Consider the following 23,238-nt stretch of genomic DNA (forward strand, 5'->3'; position numbering starts at 1 on the left):
TTTATACACCATGAAATATTCCTCCTTTGAGTTAGATAATAAATAGGATACAAACCATAAAACCAAACGCACTGCCCTCAAGTCAATGCCAACTCATGGTAATCTTAATAGGACAGGTAGAACTGGCTGAGCTTGGAACTGATACTGGGAGTAGAAAGCCCCATCTTTCTGCCGTGGAGTGGCTGGTGGTTTTGAACTGCTGACCTTGCAGGTTAGCAGCCCAGTATTTAATCACTATGCCACCAGAGCTCCTAGTTAAGCCCACAGGCCATGCATCAAGCAGGATTTGGCCCACAGGCAGTCATTTGCTGGCCCCTGAAATAGCTAAACATTCATTAAGCATGTGCTTTTTGCCAAATTCATTTTTAGTCCTTCAAGGCATCAGTCAGTCTTCACTGAATCCTAAAAAACCGATATTAATATCAACCTCCTTTTGTAAATGAAGAGACTGAAGCTCGGCAATGTTAAGCAGCTCACTTGACTGCATCTGTATTAAGAAGCAAGAAAAGGATTGAAATGCCGAGGCTCCACAGTCCATGTCTAAAACCTCTCAGCAAGATAGCCTCTTACATATAGTGTTTTTTATGTGTTGTCTACGAAGAGAAAAAAGCACTGGTTGTACAAAATACGTCACAGCATGCTCGCTGCCATGGTTCGAGGGAGGAAGGTGTTAGCCTCCTGAGGTGAGCCGCCAACAAACACCCATCAGAAGTATTTGCAGCACAAACAGTGACTGTGCCGCATACATTTCAAGAGTCTGCTGAAGATCAGCATCTTTAAAACGTTAGTTTCTAAGGGCAAGAAATGTGAGCTGTTTTCATGAACTAAGTAATCAATCCACCATTGTCAGTTGAGGCATTTCAAACAGTGATTTGGGCTTAAGGGGAAATCAAGGGGGGGTGGGTGTAGTGTGTGTGTGTGTGTCTGTGTGTGTGGTGTGTGTGTGCGTTCTTCCTTGTAGCCTATCTTAAACCAGTTTCGCCTGAGCACTTCCTGCATTATTCACGGGCAACCTGTGATTAGTTGTGCGTGAGGCTGCAAGGTCTTGGTACTGAGGAATGGACTTGGTAGCCAGGAAAGCAAGACTGGACCTTTCCCTGGCACTAAAAAAGATAGAGACAAGCCGCGGGCCCAAGGCCGCTGGATGGCGCAGCAGGAAGAGCACAGTGGGAAACGTTGACTTCCTGTTCTGGAGCCACTCTTCTATGATCCGCATGACCTCAGCAAATTACGCAATTTTTCTGAACCTCTTTTTGCTTGACGCAAAAGTACCGTATCAGCCCCGCACTTAGGAAAGCGATCGGAGAATGTTGGCAAGCTAAGTGCCATGTAACCCATCTGTGGTGCTGTGATTGGGGAGGCACAGACAGTCTGACACAGATATGGCTGGGTTATGCACCATTTTGCATCCCTAGATGCAGGCTAAGGAGCCCTGGTGGGATAGTGAATTACGCATTGAGCTGCCAGCCACAAAGTCACCAGTTTGACTCCACAAGGGAAAGAAGAGGCTTTCTGCTCCCGTGAAGAGTTGTAGCCTTGGAAAGCCGAACGTGCCAGTTCTCCTCGATCCATGAGTCAGAATCGGCTCAATGGCAGTGGGTGGGTTCGATGCCGGCTTCATGATGCACCACAGTAAATATTTACCAGGCTCCTCGCCAACCTTGTCAGATTCAGTGCAAGCTTGGGAGGCAGCAGGGGCTGCGTCTGTTTTAAGCGCCAAGGACATTGCTCAGAGAAGCCAGGTGGTTTGTACAAGGTCATCCAGCTTACAGGTGCAAAGCCTTTGGCCTTCCCTCACTTTTCCAGCTTTCTCTCTGCTGCTGAGTATCAGGGCAAGCTTCTCCAGCTGCCTCCTCCCCCTGAGGCCTGCCTCCTCATGCAGACTGTGTCAGGCTTTAAAACAAACTGTAGCGTTGGACTCCTGGGACTGCAACAACATTGCAGTAGCTACCATTTTCAGGTACTCATATTTAGAGGAGGGGAAAATGAAGCTCAGAGAAATAAGAACGATTCCATGGTCACACAGCAAGGATAGGGCCAAGACTGAAACCCCCATCCAACTCCAGAGCCTTACTAGCACTCCCAGGCGCCTTCAGAGTCTCAGCTTTAGGGGCACATGGCCATAGTTCCCATTTCTGAAAAAAAAAAAACAAGTTTCCCTGGTTACCGCCAAACGTTCCTCATGGTGAGAGTTGCTCTGAGCAATTTGTTCTAAAGACAAAAGAGGGAAACTTTCTTTTGGGTTCAGGGGTGCCCTAGGGTGGCTGTGCAATCTGAGCCGTTCCTGCCCTGGGTGGGTGAGCACTGACTTCCTATGATTCTGTGATCTTCCCGTTTCCATGATGAACTTGGCGAGGCGCTGACTGGGCTGTATAATTTCCTCTTGGGGTCACATCTGGAAAATGCATGTACAGGATTAAATTTACACTGTGGTGCTTCGCAAGGCGTGCGCCATACTCTTGTCACACGAAAGGTAATGAACCCAGTCCACGTCGTTCTCCCTTGCCCAACCCCCCACCGCCCGCCCCAGGCAAGTTAGTCAGAATAGGAGTATATTCCCTGCATCCCACTTTATATTGGAACAAGACAGATAACCGCAGTGGCTGTGGGGGAGCGGAATGAGGGGAGGTGGAGCCGCGCAGCTTTAAGACTGTCCTGTGAGCATATTAAGGTCCAGGAGGCAGAAAGGAAGCAACCCGGCTCTTACATGGTGCCTCTCACTGTCTCTGTTGTGGACAAGGAAGGACGTGAATGTCCCCAGAGAAAGCGGGCAGCAGACAGCCTAATAGGCACAAGGCCTTGTGCTCCAGACTTTAGTGCTCTCGTCTTGCCCTCACCCCAGCCTGACCAGCTGCAGCCCGTTTTGCAGATGGGCAGACCGAGGCTCACCCAGGGTGATTGGCCTCCCAGTGCCGTGAGAGTAATGCTGTGAAAGGCCAAAGGCAAACCGACTCGCGTTTCAGAGGACCCAATCCTTTCCCCAATAGTTTTGTCGCCTCGGTTTACGTCCATACCGGACAAGACATCACAGCAGAGGGGCAGTGACAACACAGCGTTGTGCGTGCTTTCTATTTCCTCAGGCCAAAACATGGCGGCAAATACTGTGTCGGGCACCGAAAGAAATTCAAGTCCTGCAACACGGAGCCATGTCTCAAGCAGAAAGGCGACTTCCGAGAGGAGCAGTGCGCTCACTTTAACGGGAAGCATTTTAACTTCCACGGGCTGTCCCCCACCGTGCGCTGGGTCCCCAAGTACAGTGGAAGTAAGTAGTTCAGGGGAAGAGCCCGCCTCGCCTGGCTGGCTCCGGGCCCAGGCACAAGCATCCCGTGACATCACGTTCTTCTGTCCAGTTTTGTTCAAGGACCGCTGCAAACTGTTCTGCCGGGTGGCCGGAGACTCGGCCTACTACAAGCTCCAAGACAAAGTGGTGGATGGAACTCCTTGTGGACGGCACACCAGCGATATCTGTGTCCAAGGCGTGTGCCAGGTATGTCCCAGATGTGTTGTCTCACTGCCAAGCTGTGCTATGTGGCAGCCTTGGGAGAAAGCCACTGCTAATGTCTGTGTAGTATCTATAGGGCAGTGGTTCTCAAAGCACAGCCCTGCCCCAGGGTGGTGGTGGCACCAGCCCTGGATTCTCTACATGGCAGGATTTGAGAACCATGTGGTGTAGTGGGGTTTAGGCTAGGCCTGCCAACAGCAAGCTCAGCAGTTTGAAGCTACTAGCTGCTCAGCAGGAGAACGATGAGGCTTTCTACTCCGTAAACAGTGAAAGTCTCAGAAACCCACAGGTGCAGTTTTACCCTGATCTACAGGGTCCCTGTGAGTCAGAATTCACTCCATGGCAGAGACTTTGGCCTTTTGTTTTTTTTCCTGACCTCCTCAGCCTGTGTGGGGGCTTACACAAAACCTACCCTGGGGGATTTATTGTAGTAATTTACACACACACACACACACACACACACACACACACACACACACACTCCTTTATTATAACCTCCATCCTTAAAATTAAGCCCATATGTTATAGATTGATGGTTTGCCTCCAGGAAAAGCTGTCATGAAGAGGAACTGCTGGTCCATGAAGCACATTTTTAGACTGTTCCCGTCATTTTGAACGCCCACCATTCACAGAACGCCATCATTTGCCATACTGACCCTTTCCATCCATTGTTTTCTTTTTAAAGGAAGCTGGATGTGACCGCATTTTAAACTCCAAAGCCCGGAGAGATAAATGCGGGGTGTGCGGTGGTGATAATTCTTCATGCAAAACGGTAGCGGGAACATTTAATCTAGTGCGTTACGGTAAGTGCCCGGGGACGGTGAAAAGCAAAATGGACAAAGTGTAAACACTGTTAGTCACTTGTAATATGCAAGCGTATTCGTATCAGGCATAAAATCAATCTTGTTCCAGTGCATTATCCATCCGGCTCGAAGGCGCCGGTTGGGGAGAATGACATTCTATCCTTTGTCGCATGCCTTTTGTCCCGTGCTCAGAGGAGAGAGCCACTCTGAGGAGCTCTGAAGGTTTGCTCGCTTCTTCCCAGGTTATAGCAACGTGGTCCGAATCCCAGCAGGTGCGACCAGCCTCGACGTGCGGCAGCACAGCTTCTCGGGGAAGTACGAGGATGACAACTATTTAGGTGAGACGGGATGCGGGCCTCTGGTTCTCTAGGGGAGGGGGTTAGTGGGCTGACCACTTCTTTACCCCTGTCTTACACAGAGAATTTCCCTGTGACATGAATTTCTACCTGAGGGAGTTCATCTTGAAAGCTCATTATTAGTTTTTTATTGGCATGCACTTTGCATGTCATAATATTTAGTGGTCCAGTCACATTTAGAAGCATGACTTAGAAATCACCTCAATCCATTTCAGAATATTTTCTCCTTTCTCAGGCTCACTGGTGTTAGCTCCTCATTTCGCTCATCCTCCCCGGCCATGCCCTTAAGCGATGATCAATCTAGTAACTGTCTCCATAGATCTGCCAATCCTGTATTTCATATACCAAAAAATCACGCAAAACAAAGACAAGGAACGCCAACAATGATAAAACAAAACAGGAAAACTTCAGTCAAAAAGAAAGCAGAAAATATTAAAAATTGAATTAACTTTAAAATGGGTCACAAGAAAGATCAAGTGATAAGATGTTGCATTTTAAGCAAATTACATCATGCGTTGACCTGGCCTTACAATGCTCTCTGTTGGAAAGCAAGGCTAGTACATAGCCTTCTCTGAAGGATGGATCCTTGTGGGGAGCCTGAAAATGGAGTTTGGGTTTCCACTGTCATCCATAACCTTCTGCAAATCAGCTGTGCACAATTTAAGCTCTGATAACAGTTTCTCCTTTGGATTTGGATTTTATTTACAATCTTTGGATCACATAGGCTAGTTAACACCCATATCTTTAGTGATCTCGCCCTGAGAGTATCAAGTTGGGCCATAAGAATTATGACATGACATAAAAACTAAATGTTCTTAGGTTAGGGTTCTGATAAAGTCCAAGGCCAAGATCCATTCATATATCTATGGGTAATGTATGTCTCCAGTTCACTTCGGAAACATCATAATCAGCATACACTCGCTCTCAGCATATGGGTTCATGCTGTGCTGCTGTTTTGGGCTATAGCCGGGGGTTTACAAGCTCTCCGTGAGATGGCTTGACTCGGGGAGCCACACCGATGGGCTCACATAATGATCAGGGAGATGACACAGAACCAGACAGTGTTTAGTTTTGTTATGCATAAGGTCACTCCGAGCCAGAGCCAGCTCAGCGGCAACCGACTTACTCTAAATTTTGGAAAATAGAAAGGATTCAAATCAGGTTTTCAAGGATTTGCAATTATTGTGAAATGAGTAGTCCTATTGAGTACTGGTGGGGTAGTGGTTATACATGAGGCTGTGCTCCACATGGTTGGAAGTTCAAAACCACTAGCAGCTCCTTAGGCGGAAGACTGGGCTTTGTAATCCCGTAAACAGTTACAGTCTCTATTTCTTAATGAATTAATGTATTATGAATTACATATATACACACCTGTACATATATGGCAATACACCGAGGTAGTGGATGGACTTCAGGCCTCTGCTCATACCCTCCCTCAATTCAAGAAAATTTTGTTCTAACAAAACAAGAGATTTTTCCGTCTCACAGTTTGGGGGACTACTGGAAGTTCACATCAGGGTACCAGCTCTAGGGAAAGACGGTTTCTCACCCCCTTTCTTCCCCCTGTGTGTGAGTCCTTGTGGCCTCTGCTCCTCAGGCCTTCACATTGCATGAGACCCACCTACGCAGTGGGGAGGAGTTGGCTTTTTTTTTAAGGCCACCTGATTTAATCACACAATACAGCTGCATAACAGCACTGAGACTTGGGCCTGAGCAAATAACTAGGAACCATCCCAGGCAAGTTGACACTTAGAATCAAGCATCATAGGGTCCTAGAACCAAGGGATTCAGATTCTCCTCAGAGATGTGAAGGGCCTATAGGAGGTTTCGAGCTAAGGAATGATAGGATATGAAAGATCATATTAATGTCTTGAAAGGATGAACTTTGACTCTTATACTGAGGACAGATGGCGAGAGAGGGGTAGGAAGTAGAAGCAGACAGTGGGTAGAAATTTACTGGACTAATGAGAGAGGGGGAGGAGGAGATGGAGATAGAGATGAAGAGAGAGAGACTGATCCTTGTGCTTTGGCTGACAATAGGACGTGTGTGTTGTGGGGGCGGGGGGCATTGGCTGGTGTATGCCATGAGCTCTTGACACGTTCTGAAGGTCAAGCGGTCGAGTTTGGGTCGAAGGATTGAATATGGTGTGTGAGAGAAGGAATAATCAAGGATGATGCCAAGGTCTTGCCCTGAGCAACTAAGAGGACTGAGCTGTCATCAGCTGAGTTTAGAAGCCGTGTTTCTTAACTTCTCCATGTGACCACTAATGTTATACAGCTCCTGACAGAAAGCCTTCGCCTGGCCCCTTAGTAAACGAGTGCTTACCTGTTGAGGTATTCATTCATCTGCTGTCTTTGTTATCTTGAATGTACACACAATCATCCCCTTTTTCAGAGATCCCCAAGTCTTCCTTGGAATAAACGACTCTATGGCAGTATCAGCTTTCTCTCTACCCTCCTAAGGAGACCTGGTAGCATAGTGGTTATAAGTTGGGCTACTAAATGCAAGGTTAGCAGTTCAAAACCACTAGCCACTCTGAGGAAGAAAGATGAGGCTTTCTACTCTTGTAATGAGTTATAGTTCCAGAAACTGACAGGGACAATTGTACCCTGGCGATAGGCTGCGGTGAGCTGGCGTCGGCTTGATAGCAGTGGGTTGAGTGAGAAATAGCTGATGGATTGTTGGCTAAAAATCATTGAACAAACTTCATGGGAACCCCTTTTAAATTATTTTTGTGGGAACCCCTTATTTCTCTCTCCACCACTGCCCAAGATGGGCCAGTCGTTCCTCTTCGTGCACTTGGTTATAAATGTGGGCACATGACGCTGTGCCCCGGTGACTTCCTAATTAAATCAACAGCACTGCATGAAGCCTCCTTTATAAATTAACTTGCTGAGAGCAGAAGACTGTCTTCAGCTGAGCCTTTCTTCTCCTTACAAGAGAGAAGGCTCCTCCTCTATTCTTCTCCTTCCTGGAAAAATAATCTCCCTCCAATGCAATTTAATCAACGCAGGTCAGGAGCCTGCATTCAGGGAGGGCCACCTGATAACCTTCTATTTCTCACTGAAGGGTCCTTAATCTCGTTTTAAAGAATGAAAGTAGAAATTAAAGAAGATTTGTCATCTGGGACAGGCGGCCTGCACCAGTTGTGGCTCTTTAATGAAATATTATGAGAAAATCACCTGCCGGCCTCCAGTGGGCTCTCTGGCAGCAAATGGCAGGCCAGCCTACAGAGCACACAGTCGCAGTTCACTGGGTGTGAAAGTTGGGACCTCGAAGCGTTGGACCTTACAATGGTTACTTAACAATTTAGGAAGAATTTGATGTTGTCATCAAGTCCAGGGTGTGTAAATGTTTACCCTCGACTTGGAGGAAGATCAGCAAATGCACTGGGCAGGTGTTTAAGTCCATAGGGAAATATTGTCCGGGCCCTTCACAGCTGGTGCATTGGCTGATTCCATTCAAGACAGAGCAAGAGCTTCTTTCCAACTGGTGACTCTAAAGATGTCTGGGGCCAAGGGGTTTGTCATCCTCATCCTTCACATGTTTCTATGAGGGGAGCCCAGCCACTCTCTCCGGCCCTTTGGGTCAGGGCACAATGTGCAGGAGAGAGGACCTCAGCCCAGTCGGGTGAGGGCAGTGCGGTGCCAGGTAAACTAATCCAGGAGAAAGACTGGGCATTCTACACCCACGAAGAATTACGTTCTCGGGAACTCGATGGCAGTGAGTTTTGAGAGAGCAGCATGAGTGGGAGGTGGGGCAGTAGGCGCTTGTTTTCACAAAAAGCATATGTTTTACAAGATACAGAAGCAGAAAGACTTACTGTCAAAGATTGTCCTTTCACAAAGACCCATCCCTCCTGTTGGGTTAAAGCCACTAGATTACTTCCTCAAAAGAAAAAAAGTGGGAATTTCAGTGATACTCATATGCCTCCAGTATACTCAGCCCTGGATTAATTGTAGTAATGGGAAGGCAGGGACTGATTTCATTCAAGACAGAGCAGGAGCTTCATTCCAACGGATGGCTTTAAAGATGTCTGGGGCCAAGTCGTTTAACAGAGCAAATAAGGAGAGAAGTCTTAGATCACTGTCCACGGGCTAAGGAACAAGCAGTGCAGGGTGAAATGCCTGAGGGAAGCGTGAGCAGGAGAGAGAACATGTGGATATCAGAAAGGAGCCCCCAAATGACTAGAAGAGGCACCTACACGTTGCATCGTAATACCGCTTAATTCGTAGAACAGGCCTTGTGACGGCTCATTTCCCCTGTTGGTGAAATGTCAGCTGGGTTGCTGGCAAAAGACTTAACTTGAAAGAATTGGGTGGCTGTGTTGGCAGCCCATCATGCAGTCACCTTGTAAGTGATTCACCTCAGAGAACAGCGTCAGGATGCCTAAGGTGCCACCGAACTAACCTCATCTCTAATCAGTGACCCATTGACAGTCCTGCGTCTTGCTTGGCTAGTGAGTCTCATGTTGCAGAGGCCCTGGAGAAATGTGATTGCCAGAGGTTTCCACTGACTGGGGATGAGTCATTTGGCTAGAAGGACTGTATTCTTATCACCAGTGTCAGGTTCCATCGATCACCCTACTGTTCATCATTGATAGAGGACCCACTATGGACCTACATCTTCACTGGCTTATAAAACTAAAATGTTTAATAGCTGCTTTACTAAAAAGGCTCACACACTCTTGAAAAAAAACTTATTTAAAACTCTGAAATTGGCTCAGAAGCAACAAAGCCCACATGGAAGAACACACCAGTCTGTGTGATCCTGAAGGGATCAGTTATCAGACATCAAAGAACAAAAAATCATATCATTGGCTGCACACCTCCATGATACGATTGCCAAGGACAAACGGGTGCATAAGCAAATGTGGCGAAGAAAGCTGATGGTGCCCGGCTATCAAAAGAGATAGTGTCTGGGGTCTTAAAGGCTTGAAGGTCAACAAGCGGCCATCTAGCTCAGAAGCAATAAAGCCCACATGGAAGAAGCACACCAGCCTGTGCGATCACGAGGTGCCAAAGGGACTAGGTATAAGGTATCATGCAAAAAAAAAAGAAGAATATATATACCATATTAAATGAAGGGGGAAGTGCAGAGTGGAGACCCAAGGCCCATTTGTCGACCACTGGAGATCCCCTCATAGAGGGGTTTAGGAGAGGAGATGGGTCAGTCAGGGTGCGAGGTAGTACTGATGAAGAACACAGCTTTCCCCCAGATCCTGGATGCTTCCTCCCCCCAGCTACCATGATCTGAATTCTACCTTGCAGGACTGGATAGAGCAGAGGTTGTACACTGGTGCATATGGGAGCTGGAGGCACAGGGAATCCAGGGTGGATGATACCTTCAGGACCAAGGGTGTGAGGGGCGATGCTGGAGAGTAGAGGGTGAGTGGGTTGGAAAGGGGGAACTGATTACAAGGATCCACATGTGACCTCCTCCCTGGGAGATGGACGGCAGAGAAGGGTGGGGGGAGACTCAGATAGGGCAAGATATGACAAAATAACAATGTATAAATTACCAAGGGCACATGAGGGAGGGGGGAGCGGGGAGGGAGGGGAAAAAAAAAGAGGACCTGATGTAAAGGGCTTAAGTGGAGAGCAAATGCTTTGAGAATGATGAGGGCAAAGAATGTATGGATGTGCTTTATACAATTGATGTATGTATATGTATGGATTGTGATAAGAGTTGTATGAGCCCCTAATAAAATGTAAAAAAAAACCCAACAACTGAAATTCTGTGTGTGACATCTAGTCTCTATTTGTTGTTTGTGGCACAATGGTTAAATGCTGAGCAGCAAAGTAAACAGTGGTTCAAACCCACCAGCCATTCCAGAGGAGGAAGTTGAGGCAGCCGGCTTCAATTAAGATTATAGCCTTGGAAATCCTATGGGGCAGTTCTACTCAGTCCTGCAGGGGTTTTTTCTGTTTTTGTTTTTTAATCATTTTACTGGGAGATTTTACAACTCTTTTTTTTTAAAACAATTTATTAGGGGCTCATACAACTCTTATCACAGTCCATACATATACATACATCAATTATATAAAGCACATCTGTACATTCTTTGTCCTAATCATTTTCTCTTTTTTTCCTCCTCTTTTCTTTTTTTGCATTTTATTAGGGACTCATACAACTCTTATCACAATCCATACATATACATACATCAATTGTATAAAGCACATCCATACATTACCTGCCCCAATCATTCTCAAAGCATTTGCTCTCCACTTAAGCCCTTTGCATCAGGTCCTCTTATTTTTTTCTCCTCCCTCCCCGCTCCCCAGATTTTACAACTCTTATCACAATCCATACATACATCCACTGTCTCAAGTACTTTTGTATATATGTTGCCATCATCATTTTCAAAGCATTCTCTTTCTACTTGAGTCCTTGGTATCAGCTCCTCATTTTTCCCCTCCCTCCCTCATGAACCCTTGACAATTTATAAATTATTATTTTTTTATGTCTTGCACAGTCCAATGTCTCCCTTTACCATCTTGTCTGTTGTCCATCCCCCTGGGAGGGGGTTATAGTGATCATTTTTATTGTGATCCATTTCTTCTTTCTCCCCCTATCTTCCTCTTACCCTCCTGGTATGGCTACTCACAATATTGGTCCCAAGGAATTTATCTGTCCCTGTGTTTCCAGCTTTTATCTGTACCCATGTACATGCTCTAGTCTAGCCAGATTTGTAAGATAGAATTAGGGTCATAATAGTGGGGGCAGGTAGCATTAAAGAACCAGAGGAAAGCTGTATGTTTCATTGGTGCTGTACTGCACCCTGACTGGCCTGCCTTCTTCCCCAGACCCTTCTGTAAGGAGATGTCCAATTGCTTACATATTGACTTTGGGCCTCCACTCTGCACTCTACCCTCGCCCCGCCCCCCCCCACCATTCACTTTATGATTTTTGCTCTGGGTCTTTGATGCCTAATACCGGATCCTATCGACACTTTGTGATCATACAAGCTGGTGTGCTTCTTCCATGTGGGCTTTGTTGCTTCTGAGCTAGGTGGCTGCTTGTTTATTTTCAAGCCTTCAAGACCCCAGATGCTATAGCTTTTGATAGCTGGACACCATCAGCTTTCTTCACCACATTTGCTTATGCACCCACATTGTCTTCAGAGATTGTGTCAGGAAGGTGAGCATCATAGAATGCCAGGTTAAAGAACAAAGTTTTCTTGCATTGAGGGAGTACTTGAGTAGTGGCCTAATGTCCATCTGCTTCCGCAGTATTAAACCTATAAATAAATGCACATAGATCTATTTCCCCATCATCATATATAAATATATTTACATATGTACATGCCTGTATTTAGACCTCTATAAATGCTCTTTGCCTCCTACTTGTTTCCTCTATTTCCTTTTACTTTCCTCTTGTCCTACTATCATGCTCAACCTTCATTTGGGTTTCAGTAATTCCTCTTGGTTACACTGCCCTTGATCAAGCCCTGCCAGGCCTCCTACACCCTCCTCACCATTGATTTTTGGTTACGTGTTGTTCCCTTTTCCCTGGGTTTGTTAACACCCACTTCCTTCTCCCCCCTCCCCTGTTCCCCCCAGAACCATTGGTCCCATCGTTTTCTCCTCCCAAGTGTTTATCCCATCTACCTTATCCAGATAGACCTGCAGAGAAAATAATAGACACAGAAACAAGACATTGAAAGTCAAAGCAACCAAAGAAGTCAAAACAACAACAATAAAAAACATATGACCCCCCCCCAAAAAAAACCTATAAATAGTTCAAGGTCTGTTTGTTGACCTTTAGGAGTGTTTTCCTGTTGAGTCTGATGGGGTGCCACGTCCTGTCCCCAAAGAGATTAAAACATCTTTGTAGTAAATACAATGTGGGAAAAGTATAATTGGGGTTTTATCTTGAGGAATTAATCAAAAAGCAAAGTATTTAAGTTTATTTGGCCTTGGAGTTAAGAACATGTAGGTTGCCCTTTCGATCTGCGTAGGCTGTTGGGTTGGAAATGAAAGCAACGTGATGCAGAGTTCCGGCATCGTTTTTCCAGTCTAGTCATATGACCTCGGGGTCATCGTTCAGTTTGCACTTCACGTTGGGTGTTATCAGTAAAATTTGAAAGAAGACCATCTTTGGTGAAAGCTCACTGGGTGGCCCGTCAATATATTAATAGTTGCGTTGGAAGGAGCATTTTCTTTCCTCTTCTATAGTCTTTTACTGGTCTGATTTGATTAGAGACGTCCCTGCGATGGTGTAAACCTGTGATTCTCAACCCACAGTTCCTCATGTGGTGGTGACACACACACACACCCCCCCCCCCCCGCCAGCCGCAACCATGAAATTATTTTTGTTGCTACTTCATCACTGTCATTTTGCTACTGTGATGAACCTGGCAGCCCCTGTGAAAGGGTCGTTCCACCCCCAAAGGGGTCATGACCCACAGGTTGAGAACCGCTGGTGTAGACCATTAAGGTGCTTGACTGTTAACTGAAGAGATTGGAGGTGGAAGGCACCCACAGGTGCCTCAGGAGAAAGGCCCGCTGCTGTACTTCTGAAAAAGCAGCCGTTGAAAGCCCTGTGGAGCCCATTTCTCCCTAGATGTGCATGTGCGGGGCTGACAGAGAGGTGGGCCTGCTGCCACCACCCCTGGTGAGCTCTGTCACATCCTCAGTTGACCAGTGTCTGGTTACTCCACTCAAGCATTTCTCCAGGGTCATTTGGACCCCTGTTTTATATTATTTCCTAAGTTTTCCAGGCACCATGAGAAGAGGGTGTCCCATTTTAGAGCTCAGGAAACGAAGGCAGAGAGTTGCATTTCTGGTGGCTCTACCGCTGGCAAGTGGCAGAAGTGGCATTTGAACTAATGTCTGCCTGGCTTTAAAGTCTTTGCACCATAGCTCCCTGCCAACCGGGGTGTGGATTCGTATTTAAACCAGGTGGTAATTGGCAGCAGCTCACAGAATCCTCTTCTCTCCTCGGCAGCATTATCAGACAGTAACGGAGAATACTTCCTAAATGGAAACTTTGTCGTCACCATGTTCAAAACGAAAATCCCCATCGGGAGGGCTGTGATAGAATACAGCGGATCCGACCTGGTGGTGGAAAGACTCAACTCCACGGATCGCATTGAGCAAGAACTTTTGGTTCAGGTAAAAGCTGGATCACAAGTCCACCACCCCTTCCTTCCCCCTGGGAATTCCCGGCATGCAAACACGCTTCCCATTTTGTGTGCACTTTCCAGGTGTTGTCGGTGGGAACCCTGAGTCAGCCCGACGTGCGCTATTCTTTCAATATTCCCATCGAAGACAAGCCTTACCAATTTTACTGGAACAGCCACGGGCCCTGGCAAGCTTGCAGCAAGCCCTGCCAAGGTATCTGCTGGGGGCCTGAGTTTGGGGAAGGGGGTTGTTTTTGTTTTCTTTTGAAAAAGAAGTCAATATATAAACTTTCTGGCTACTTGCATTCTCTCCTCCTTTCTCAGAATTTCTCTGGTCCTACTGACTGTCAAGCTTAACTTTTTAAGGGATTCAGAATATGAGACATATGTTCTTCATCTGAGCGTTTACACCCAGGGTAAACTGTGTAGAGTCATCTGTGCGATAATACTTTCCCCTGAAATATGGATACGTATTCATATTAAACTTCCCCTGAAATATGGATATTTGTATTTATGTGTTATTGCTTTGTTTCCTTTTGTCTAAATTAAAGGTCAGCAAACTGTAGCCAGTGGACCAAATCCAGCCTGTCTCCCACTTTTGTAAATAAAGCTTTATTGGAATAGAGTCACATCCATTGGTTTATTATATGCAAGGACCTCTAAAAAGTTCACGTCTAAATTCTATGTCCCCTCAAGTTAATTTTTCTATGAACTATTTGAAGACCCCTTACATTGCCTGTGGCTGCTTGCATGGCTAGGAAAACCAAAGTATTGACTGTCTGGCCCTTTATAGAGAGTTTGCTGATCCCTGATCTATATAGCGGTAATTTTCTCCAGCTCATTTTTTTTCTTCACCTGTTCAGGGGAACGGAAAAGAAAGCTTGTGTGCACCAGAGATTCAGATCATTTTACCGTGTCTGATCACAGATGTGAACGGCTACCCCCACCCGCACCCATCACTGAACCCTGCGGCACAGACTGTGAACTGAGGTGAGCCCCTGGCTTGCCCCGTGGCTTCCCAGCTGGGCAGCAGACCTCTGGTGTGAGGAGCAGAGGGATGGTCGTCGTCAGTCCTCTTTCTTGTGTTTTAAGCGTTAGCCAATTCTCCATTCTTCAGGTTTCTTTTTTACCTAAGCATTACAAATAATACAGTATAAACTCAAAAACCAACTTCACAGCCATCAAGTTGATTCTGGCTCATGGCAGTTCTGCAGGGCAGGTTAGAACTGCCCCGTGGTTTCCACGAGCGCAGCGCTGTGGGGGGGTAGCAAAGCTTGATGCGCTTCCACAGGTCTTTCTCGCAGGGAGCTGCTGGTGGTTTCGAACTGCTGACCTTGCTCTCAGCAGCCCAGCCTGTGACCCTGACGCCACCAGGGTCCCTTTGAGTTGGAATCGATGCAGTGGCCCTGAGTTTGGCTTGGGGTTTGACTTGGACAAGAATGGAGATTTTGTGGCCCATTCAAGAGTGTGTGTGAACAGAGGAGTGCTGGCGCGGGAGGAGGACTCCGGACATGCACCACGTCTTGGTGGATTCTGACCCGAAAGCTCCACCTTTCAGGCACTTTCCACCCCTCTACATTCCTCATCACCCAGTATCACTGGCCTGCTGCTTCCTTAGCTTGCCCAAAGGTATTAATATAATTCCTTGCAAAAAAATAAAAATTCATTAAATGGGGACATTTATACTAGGCAGTATTAATTCTTGTTAGAGGTACCGTTGCCTCAGCACATGGACTTAATGTACTTTTCAGAAAAATAATTAGCTAATTTTGTAACTAAATTACTAAAAATTTTGTTTGTTTTAGGGAGTAGTGGGGACTAGTTTAAACCTGTGACTAGATTCCTTAAGACAACCTCATTAAGGGGGAAAGTGACATTTTAGATTACCCTTTTATTAAATATTCTATTAATAGGCTATTTAATTCTCAGAGCTCCACTGTGACATAGGTACTGTCGTAGAGAGAAGTTAGGTATAAATGGTCCAAGTTCCTTCAGCTTGTTGGTGGGTTGAGAGGAGTTCAAAGTTGGCCCCTCTGACCTGAGCTGTACTCTTCGACCCTAGCAGAAAGCTGGTTTTACGCTTCAGTAATAAAGTAGCTGATACTACTTGAGCATATTCCGTGTCAGGTTTACTCCCTTGGGAAATGGAGTAGTTGCCAGGGGTTGTGTGCCCTGTCCTGGTCCCCGCCTTCCATGGGCCTCCTGAACTGTCATTTTTTCCACTGACTGCACCAGAGAAACTTGGTAGAATTTCCTGTGAGAACAGAGGCCTCGCTCTCCCACCTGTAGCACGAAGCATGCACGCTGCTAGATCACGGAGGAGGCAAGTCCGTGCGGATCATTCCGAGCGAGGGAATTGGCCCTTCATCATATACTAATCCTTCAAGGGCCCTGCCTGGAGTGGCCTCACGGAGGACCAGCTGGAGGGGCTAGATCATGTTTGAGCTGCTACTTCAAGAGTCTGAGATTTTCCACTTTGAGCAAATTGCATAATGAGCTGAAATTTCGTTTGTGATGACACCCCTTGATCTGATGGTCGCCGGGTGTCTCCTGTATTGGAAGCTCGGGTGGAAAGCAAAAATTCAAGTTAAAAACTTGTTACAAAAGGCATGGGATTCTCCCAGGTTTTATGAAAGAGTACATAGAGGATCTCATGTGGTTTTCTCAAGTTTAATATTATTGGTTCATACTGGAAACTTGGTTGGAAACTAAAACACAGAAGGTGGTAATCATGATAGTGAAAGAAGTACAATATAATAGCTATTTTTTCCTGAGTCTTTGTAGTATGTGTTCACAATTATGCATGCTTTGCCTTTCTGTGCCGGCTATCAAAAGATATAGCATCTGGGGTCTTAAAGGCTTGAAGATAAACAAGCAGCCATCTAGCTCAGAAGCAACAAAGCCCACATCAAAGAAGCACACCAGCCTGTGTGATCATGAGGTGTCAATTGGGTCAGGTATCAGGCATCTAAGACCCAGAATAAAACCATACCCAATGTGAAGGGGGCGGGCATGGAGTAGCGACCCAATGCCCATCTGTAGACAGTTTGCCAGAGGGGTCACAGGGAAGAGATGAGCCAGTCTGGGTGCAGTATATTACCGATAAAACAAACAACTTTCCTCTAACTCTTTGGTGCTTCCTTCACCCCACTATCATGACTTCAATTCTACCTTGCAAAATGGATTAGACCAGAGCATGCACACTGCTACAGATAAGAGCCCAAAACACAGAGAATCCAGGGTAGATAAACCCCTCAGAGCCAACAAGGAGAGTAGAGATACTAGGAGGATTAGCAGGGGGTGGGAGGAGAAAGGAGGAATAGATACAAGGATCAACCTAGAACTCCCTACCAGAGGGACAAATAATGGAAAAGTGGGTGAGGGGCAACAGAGGACGATGTAAGATATGGAAAAAATAATCTATAATTTATCAGGGGTTTGTGGGGTAGGGAGGGAGTAGAAATGGGGCGCTGATATCAGGGCCTTAAATGGGAAGAGAATGCTTTGAAAATGATGGCGGCATATGTGTAAATGTGTTTGCTACATTGGAGGAATGTATGGATTGTGATAAGAGATGTAAGAGTCCCCAATAAAAAATATTTTTTAAATAGTCCTAGGCTATGTGAGGGGACTTCAAAAAATTGTGGTGAAATTCAATTAGCTTTTAATTCCATTTCCCACAAACCTTTTTCAGCTTCCTTGTATTTAACCCCCGTGCCACAGATCTTGAGACCTGGTGAGGTGAAATCAAATGCCAGGCTTAAAGTCCTTCCATTTCATATAGTAGGTTTGTCAAAGGTGCTCTGGTGGCAGAGGGGGCGACGTGTTGGGCTGATAACTGCAAGGTTAGCAGTTCTAACCCACCAGCTACTCGGTGGGGAAAAGATGAGATTTTTCTGCTCCTCTAAAGATTTAAAGCCTTGGAAACTCAAAGGGGCAGGGAGTTCTATTCTGACCCACAACTGAGCCAACTATGAGTTAGGGTCAGCCGGATGACCATGAGTGACGATGGCCAGGCTCCCTTTAAAATTTTCCATTGGAAGAAAGTCACGTTTTTTTGTGTTTGTTTGTTTTAATCCTTAGCTCTTTTTAAAAAGAAATTTAGACTCCACTGAGCCCAAACAAGGACGCCACAGCTCAGAGAACTGGTCGGATGTTGGATATTACCACTGTTGCATCCGGCAGTTGGATGTGTTGGATGAAAACAGAGCCGGTGACTGGTTAAAGGAAAAGTGATGGATTGTAGTCATACCCCATGGTAGGAGGGACAGAGCTCAGGAATCAAAGAAGAACCAAAGAGAGGAGCTGAGGCTGAGCGGATGAAGCCTGGTAGCAAACAGGAGTATACCTCTGCCTGAAATGACAGGCGGTGGTGGTTGTTTTTTATGTATGTCAGTATTGTAAATCATAGCTTACTGACTTCCCAATCTGTTAAGTTGTAGACTTCATCACTCCAAACAGAAACACACACACACACACACACACGTACCAAAAGAAGTGTCCTGTCTTTTCCTTGCCATTACAAGTAGGATGTATAGGACTTATTACTGAGTGACTACACGTGGAACCAAGAAGACCAGAGGCTGATCAAGCTGGAAAGAGTTGTTAACGTGATAGAAACCCAGTTTCTAGCACGCGTGTGGGGGAACACTAGTTCTGAGAGAGGCTCGCTGGCAGACTAGTAAATTGGAGAACCTTGCAAACTGTCTCCCCGCCCTATTTGAAGACTCATGATGCAGACTGGCATTTTGGAGGCTCTGAAAAAGTCTGGGAACACAGAAACCACAAAACTATGGAATCCCACCAGTCCCCCCACCCGCACACAGACACATGGACACGGGCTTCCTCAGGCTCCACTTCTGAACAAACACTTTGGAATATGCTTTCCTGAAAGTCGACAAAAATGTGCTTGTCCTGTGCAATGAAGTGAAGGAGCCCAGCAACGCTCAAAGAGCCCTCTTTCCAAGACACCAACCACCAGAGAGAATGTGAAACAGTTGATTTTGTATGTACATATTTGAAGTCATTGTGGTAAAGTATATACTCCATACAAAATTTTTCATATTGACCAGTGTGACTTTCAGCACAATGCTGGGCCACCATCAGCATTATTTATTCCCAGACTTTTTGTCTCCTCAAACAGAAATTAAGTATCATTCGGACAACAGCATGTTGACGAGAACATTTCTAAGGAAATGCTCTGACCTTTCCCCAGCTTCTTCAAGGTCCTCTGCTCAGATTTCAGGGATGATGTGGTTATCTGGGAGACATGACTGGATACTTTTCCAGTCTGAGATACGAGTATGTTTTCATGTGAGTCAGGACACCCGCCTCCCATATCCAGGATGGAAAATAACCTTTCCATGAGGAAATGGTGACGGAGGTGAAGTGAAGGTAGCCAAGAATCAGAGGGCAGATGAAAGTTCCAGATGCCTCTGTTGAATCGGTCCCCATTTTAGCCCCACTTCCTTAGGGAAGTGTGAGTCCGCCCGGGCTACACAGTGACAGGATGAGATAAAGTATTGTTTTATATTTGTTCCTTGTTCCAGGCTAGAATAAAATCCCCCAAATACCATGTCATTCTAACAGAAAGTCTCAGTAGCCTACTTTACTTGCCATGTGGTCAGTTCTGACCTACTTTGGAGAAGTAGTAAGAAATACCAAGGTAAGCATGTGGCTGGGATACCTCCTTTCCCCCCAAGATTTCCGCCCCTGTACAGGTGCAGATGGGAGGATTGTTGGGGGTAGTGGACATCAGTAAAGCTCTCAATCACGCATGATATCAGATGAAAATTCGTAAAACTGAAAAAGGAAGAAAACTTTTCTTTTCTGGATTGCTAATTCCAATAGACAAAGTCATACATTACAATATCATTTATTTAGAATTTTCTCTTCATTTTAAAAGAAGTCCTGGTGGTCTCGCGGTTCCTCATTGGGCTGCGGTCCTCATGGTCAGCAGGATACCTGTGTCCCCAGCAGGTCCTCAGCAGAAAGACGGGACTTTCTGCTCCCGCAAATAGTCGCAGCCTAAGAAACCCACAGAGTCACTGAGTCAGCACCCACTCCGTGGCAGTGAAGGAATGACTCGGTTTAAAAGGAGCCCTGGCGGAACAGTAGGTTGAACATTGATGGCCAGCCAAAAAAGGTCAGCAGTTTGAACCCCGCGCTTCTCTGTCTGAGTGAGATGAGCAATCTCTTCTCTTAAAAGATGTTTCAGCGTTGAAAGCCCTATGGAGCAGTTCTACTCTGCCCTACAGGGTCACTATGATTTAGAATTGATTCAACAACAGTAGGTTGGTTGAGCTGGTTATTCAGCTTAAGGGATTTTTTTTGCTATGCTTTGAACTGCTACCTGCAGTGTCAGCAGCCCTGACCGCTGGCTGCTGTGGGTAAAAGAGGAGGCCGCTTTCTGCTCCTGTAAAAACGGACAGCCAAGGAAGTCTACGGGGCCAGTTTTATTCTGCCTGCAGGCTGACTATGAGTCAACATCTACTGGATGGCAGTGAGTCTGGGAGTTTTATTACAAACCGTCACCATGTGCCTGGGAGCATTAAAAGAGCTAATCAATTTAGCTACATATTCTGAGCACCTACCATGTGCCAAGAAAGGGTCGTTACTGTACTAGGAATACAGAGGTGACACTGATTCATCAATTTTGATTGATTTTCAACTTTAAGTTTCCTTCAGTGAAAGCTTACAGATCGTATTAGTTTTCCATGGAATAAATCATGCTTGTTTTCTTTCATGACATTGGTTGCAGTCCCTTCAGTGTGTCAACACCTTTCTACTTCTTCCAGGTTTCCATGTTCGCCAGCCTTCTCCGACCCCGCAGCTCTCTGAGCTTTGTTATCATTGTTGGGCTGCGGCTCTTCTGCCCTTTCTGTCTCCTGCTGTTGCTTGTGCAGAGGAGTGCACTGCGCCTGGTGTGCTTGTTTATTTTATAGGCCTGGCTATTGAAAGATGAGATTTTCTGCTCCCATAAAGATTTACAGTCTAAGATCCACAGGGGCAGTTCCACTCTGTTCCGTATCCTCTCAGATCGCTGTGTCAGAATCGACTTGATGGCAGTGAGTTTGGTTTGGAGTGTTGTTTGACTGAAAGCTGATCCCTGAGGGGTGGGTTCAGCTCTAGGCTCAAGGGGTGTCGATTCACCTGTTTGAATGGAGCTTTAACAGTCTATACAATAGTTGGTATAGAAGGTAGCCCATATCTTCAAGGAATGTGCAGCCTTTATTCATAGATAGTAAGGTATATAGACTTTAAAAAACAAAAACTCAGAGCTATTGAGTCAATTTCGACTTACAGCAACCCCATCAGACAGAGTAGACTTGCTCCTGTGGGTCTCTGATGATGTGACTCTTTATGGCAGTAGAAAGTCTTATCTTTCTCCTGTGAAGTTCTCATTTAATACTGCTGACCTTGCAGTTAGCTGCCCAGAGTGTCACTCACGACACCACCAGTGCTCCTTCACAGACTTCACCACACTTGAAATGTACATTCAGTGGAAACCAGCCTATTTGATTCTTTATTCATGGACAGAATGTTTATTTATCACTTCCCAAGAGCACTCACTGGTGGCATGTTGGGCTATGCATTGGGCTGCTCCCCACAAAGTCAGCAGTTTGAAACCACCAGCTGCCCTGTGGGAGACAGAGCAGGCTCTCTCCACCTGCAAAAATGTACAGTCTCAACAGCAGCAGTGGTGAGTCTCTCTGTTGCTAAGGCCGTTCTGTATCAGAATGGACTGGGGCAGGGAACTCAGTTGAGTGCAGGCCCACATAGACAGAGGAGGTTACCTTGGTTTTGAAGACTGGTTCTCTGAACCTTGAAGGCTCCAGTTTGTCTAATGAAATAACGGGGTTGCATGAGCCTTTGAGTACAAATTTGCTTTCTTGGGTCTGTTGAATTTCAAGTTTGTTTGTATTGGTTCCTTGAATTTCAGGATGACTATGTCCAAAGAATATCTTCACAAAGACTGACTTTCTGGATGCCAGTCTGTGACCTCTGTGTGTGCTGGCAGCCAATGAAACCTGCATGGATGTCTCTTGGAATACAATTGGGGATTTTAGTAACTGGCGGTGGTGTTTGTCAGTTCCGTGGCTTTTGAGTATGAGAAAGAAAAAGCACTCCACTCTGCAACCAGTGGAGACTCGGTTAGCATGGAGATTTAAGCAGATTGTTGCTTTCTCCCCAATGTTTGCAGGTGGTATGTAGCCAGCAGGAGTGAATGTAGCGCCCAGTGCGGCTTGGGGTACCGCACATTGGACATCAGCTGTGCTAAATACAGTCGGCTAGATGGGAAGACCGAGAAGGTTGACGACCGCTTCTGCAGCAGCTACCCCAAGCCAAGCAACCAGGAGAAATGCTCCGGAGAATGTAACACGGGTGGCTGGCGGTACTCTGCGTGGACCGAAGTAAGTCCGGTTCTCTGTCAAAAAGAACCTTTCTCTTGGATTCCAGGTCCACTAAGCTGGGGAGATCACCTTACAGAGCTGTGTGAAGGTGTCCTGTCTCATCCTTATGGAACAGAGCCATAATTGATTTATAAAGTCTGACCCCATTCAGACTCTGTAGGATAGGTGCTATGATTTGTAATGTCTGACATGAGCATGGCATGTGGAAACCTTGAGAGTAGTGAAACAATTTGGAACCAATCAGTTTTTTGTAACCCCCACAGGCCATTTCCAGCTGTATTTTCCAATGCCATTTAGTGTTGACTTAATGTGAACCTGATAAATTGATAGTATAAATCCCCGGTTGCCATGGAGTTGATGCACAATAACCCCATTTTTGTCCGAGGAGACCATACTGGGTTTTCATAAGTAGATGTCCAGCCCTTTCTTCCAGTGTTCTCCGGTCTTCAGTCTCTCAGTTAGCTCTAAGCACATTAAATATTTGCCCACCCAAGGACTCCAGTACCTTGTACAAACACACCCAAAATAGCTAGAATTGACCAAGGTTGTTGACTTATGAGGGGGTTCCCACCCCCACCCCCACCTCACCCCCTCAAATGGAAAAAAGCTCTGCTGGGTGGAGCTTTCAGAGTACAATTTTCCCCACTAGGCGAGCATCTAGCAACTCGCTCTGACGTGCCCAGTGGCATCGCTTGGGAAGGTTCTCTGTGGTCAGAGTGAATTTTTTCATAAATGCAGTTTCATTCCAGCCTCATTTTTTTTGTGTGTGTGATGGCCGATTTAAAAGAACAGCATGCAGCTGTGAAATTTTGTTTCCTGCTCAGGAAAAATGCAGTAGAAACTGTTATGATGTTGAACTCAGCTTACAAGAACAGCACTATGGGAACAACTCAAGTGTGTGAGTGTTTTTTTCTCCTTTCAAAAAGAGATGAAATGTCAATCGATAACAAATCTCATTCTGGATGTCCAACAACTTCCCGAATGGATGAAAATGTTCACTTGTAGTGAATCTGGAGTTTTTTCCACCAGGTCGCACTG

General features: G+C 45.9%; 1 protein-coding gene across 3 annotated transcripts in view; it reads left to right on the forward strand.

Annotated features, from left to right (window-relative positions):
* Positions 1–23,238, forward strand: part of ADAMTS9 (ADAM metallopeptidase with thrombospondin type 1 motif 9) — a 180,630-nt gene that overhangs the window by 66,861 nt on the left and 90,531 nt on the right. For all 3 annotated transcript variants that reach the window (XM_075549934.1, XM_075549936.1, XM_075549935.1), the window contains exons 13-20: positions 3,081–3,262; positions 3,351–3,487; positions 4,188–4,305; positions 4,548–4,643; positions 13,612–13,778; positions 13,871–14,000; positions 14,650–14,776; positions 21,990–22,200. In XM_075549934.1, the coding sequence (XP_075406049.1) occupies positions 3,081–3,262; positions 3,351–3,487; positions 4,188–4,305; positions 4,548–4,643; positions 13,612–13,778; positions 13,871–14,000; positions 14,650–14,776; positions 21,990–22,200 (1,168 nt within the window). The remainder of the gene's footprint in view (positions 1–3,080; positions 3,263–3,350; positions 3,488–4,187; positions 4,306–4,547; positions 4,644–13,611; positions 13,779–13,870; positions 14,001–14,649; positions 14,777–21,989; positions 22,201–23,238) is intronic.

Source organism: Tenrec ecaudatus, chromosome 5 (genome assembly GCF_050624435.1).
Source record: "Tenrec ecaudatus isolate mTenEca1 chromosome 5, mTenEca1.hap1, whole genome shotgun sequence".
NCBI lineage: Eukaryota > Metazoa > Chordata > Mammalia > Afrosoricida > Tenrecidae > Tenrec > Tenrec ecaudatus.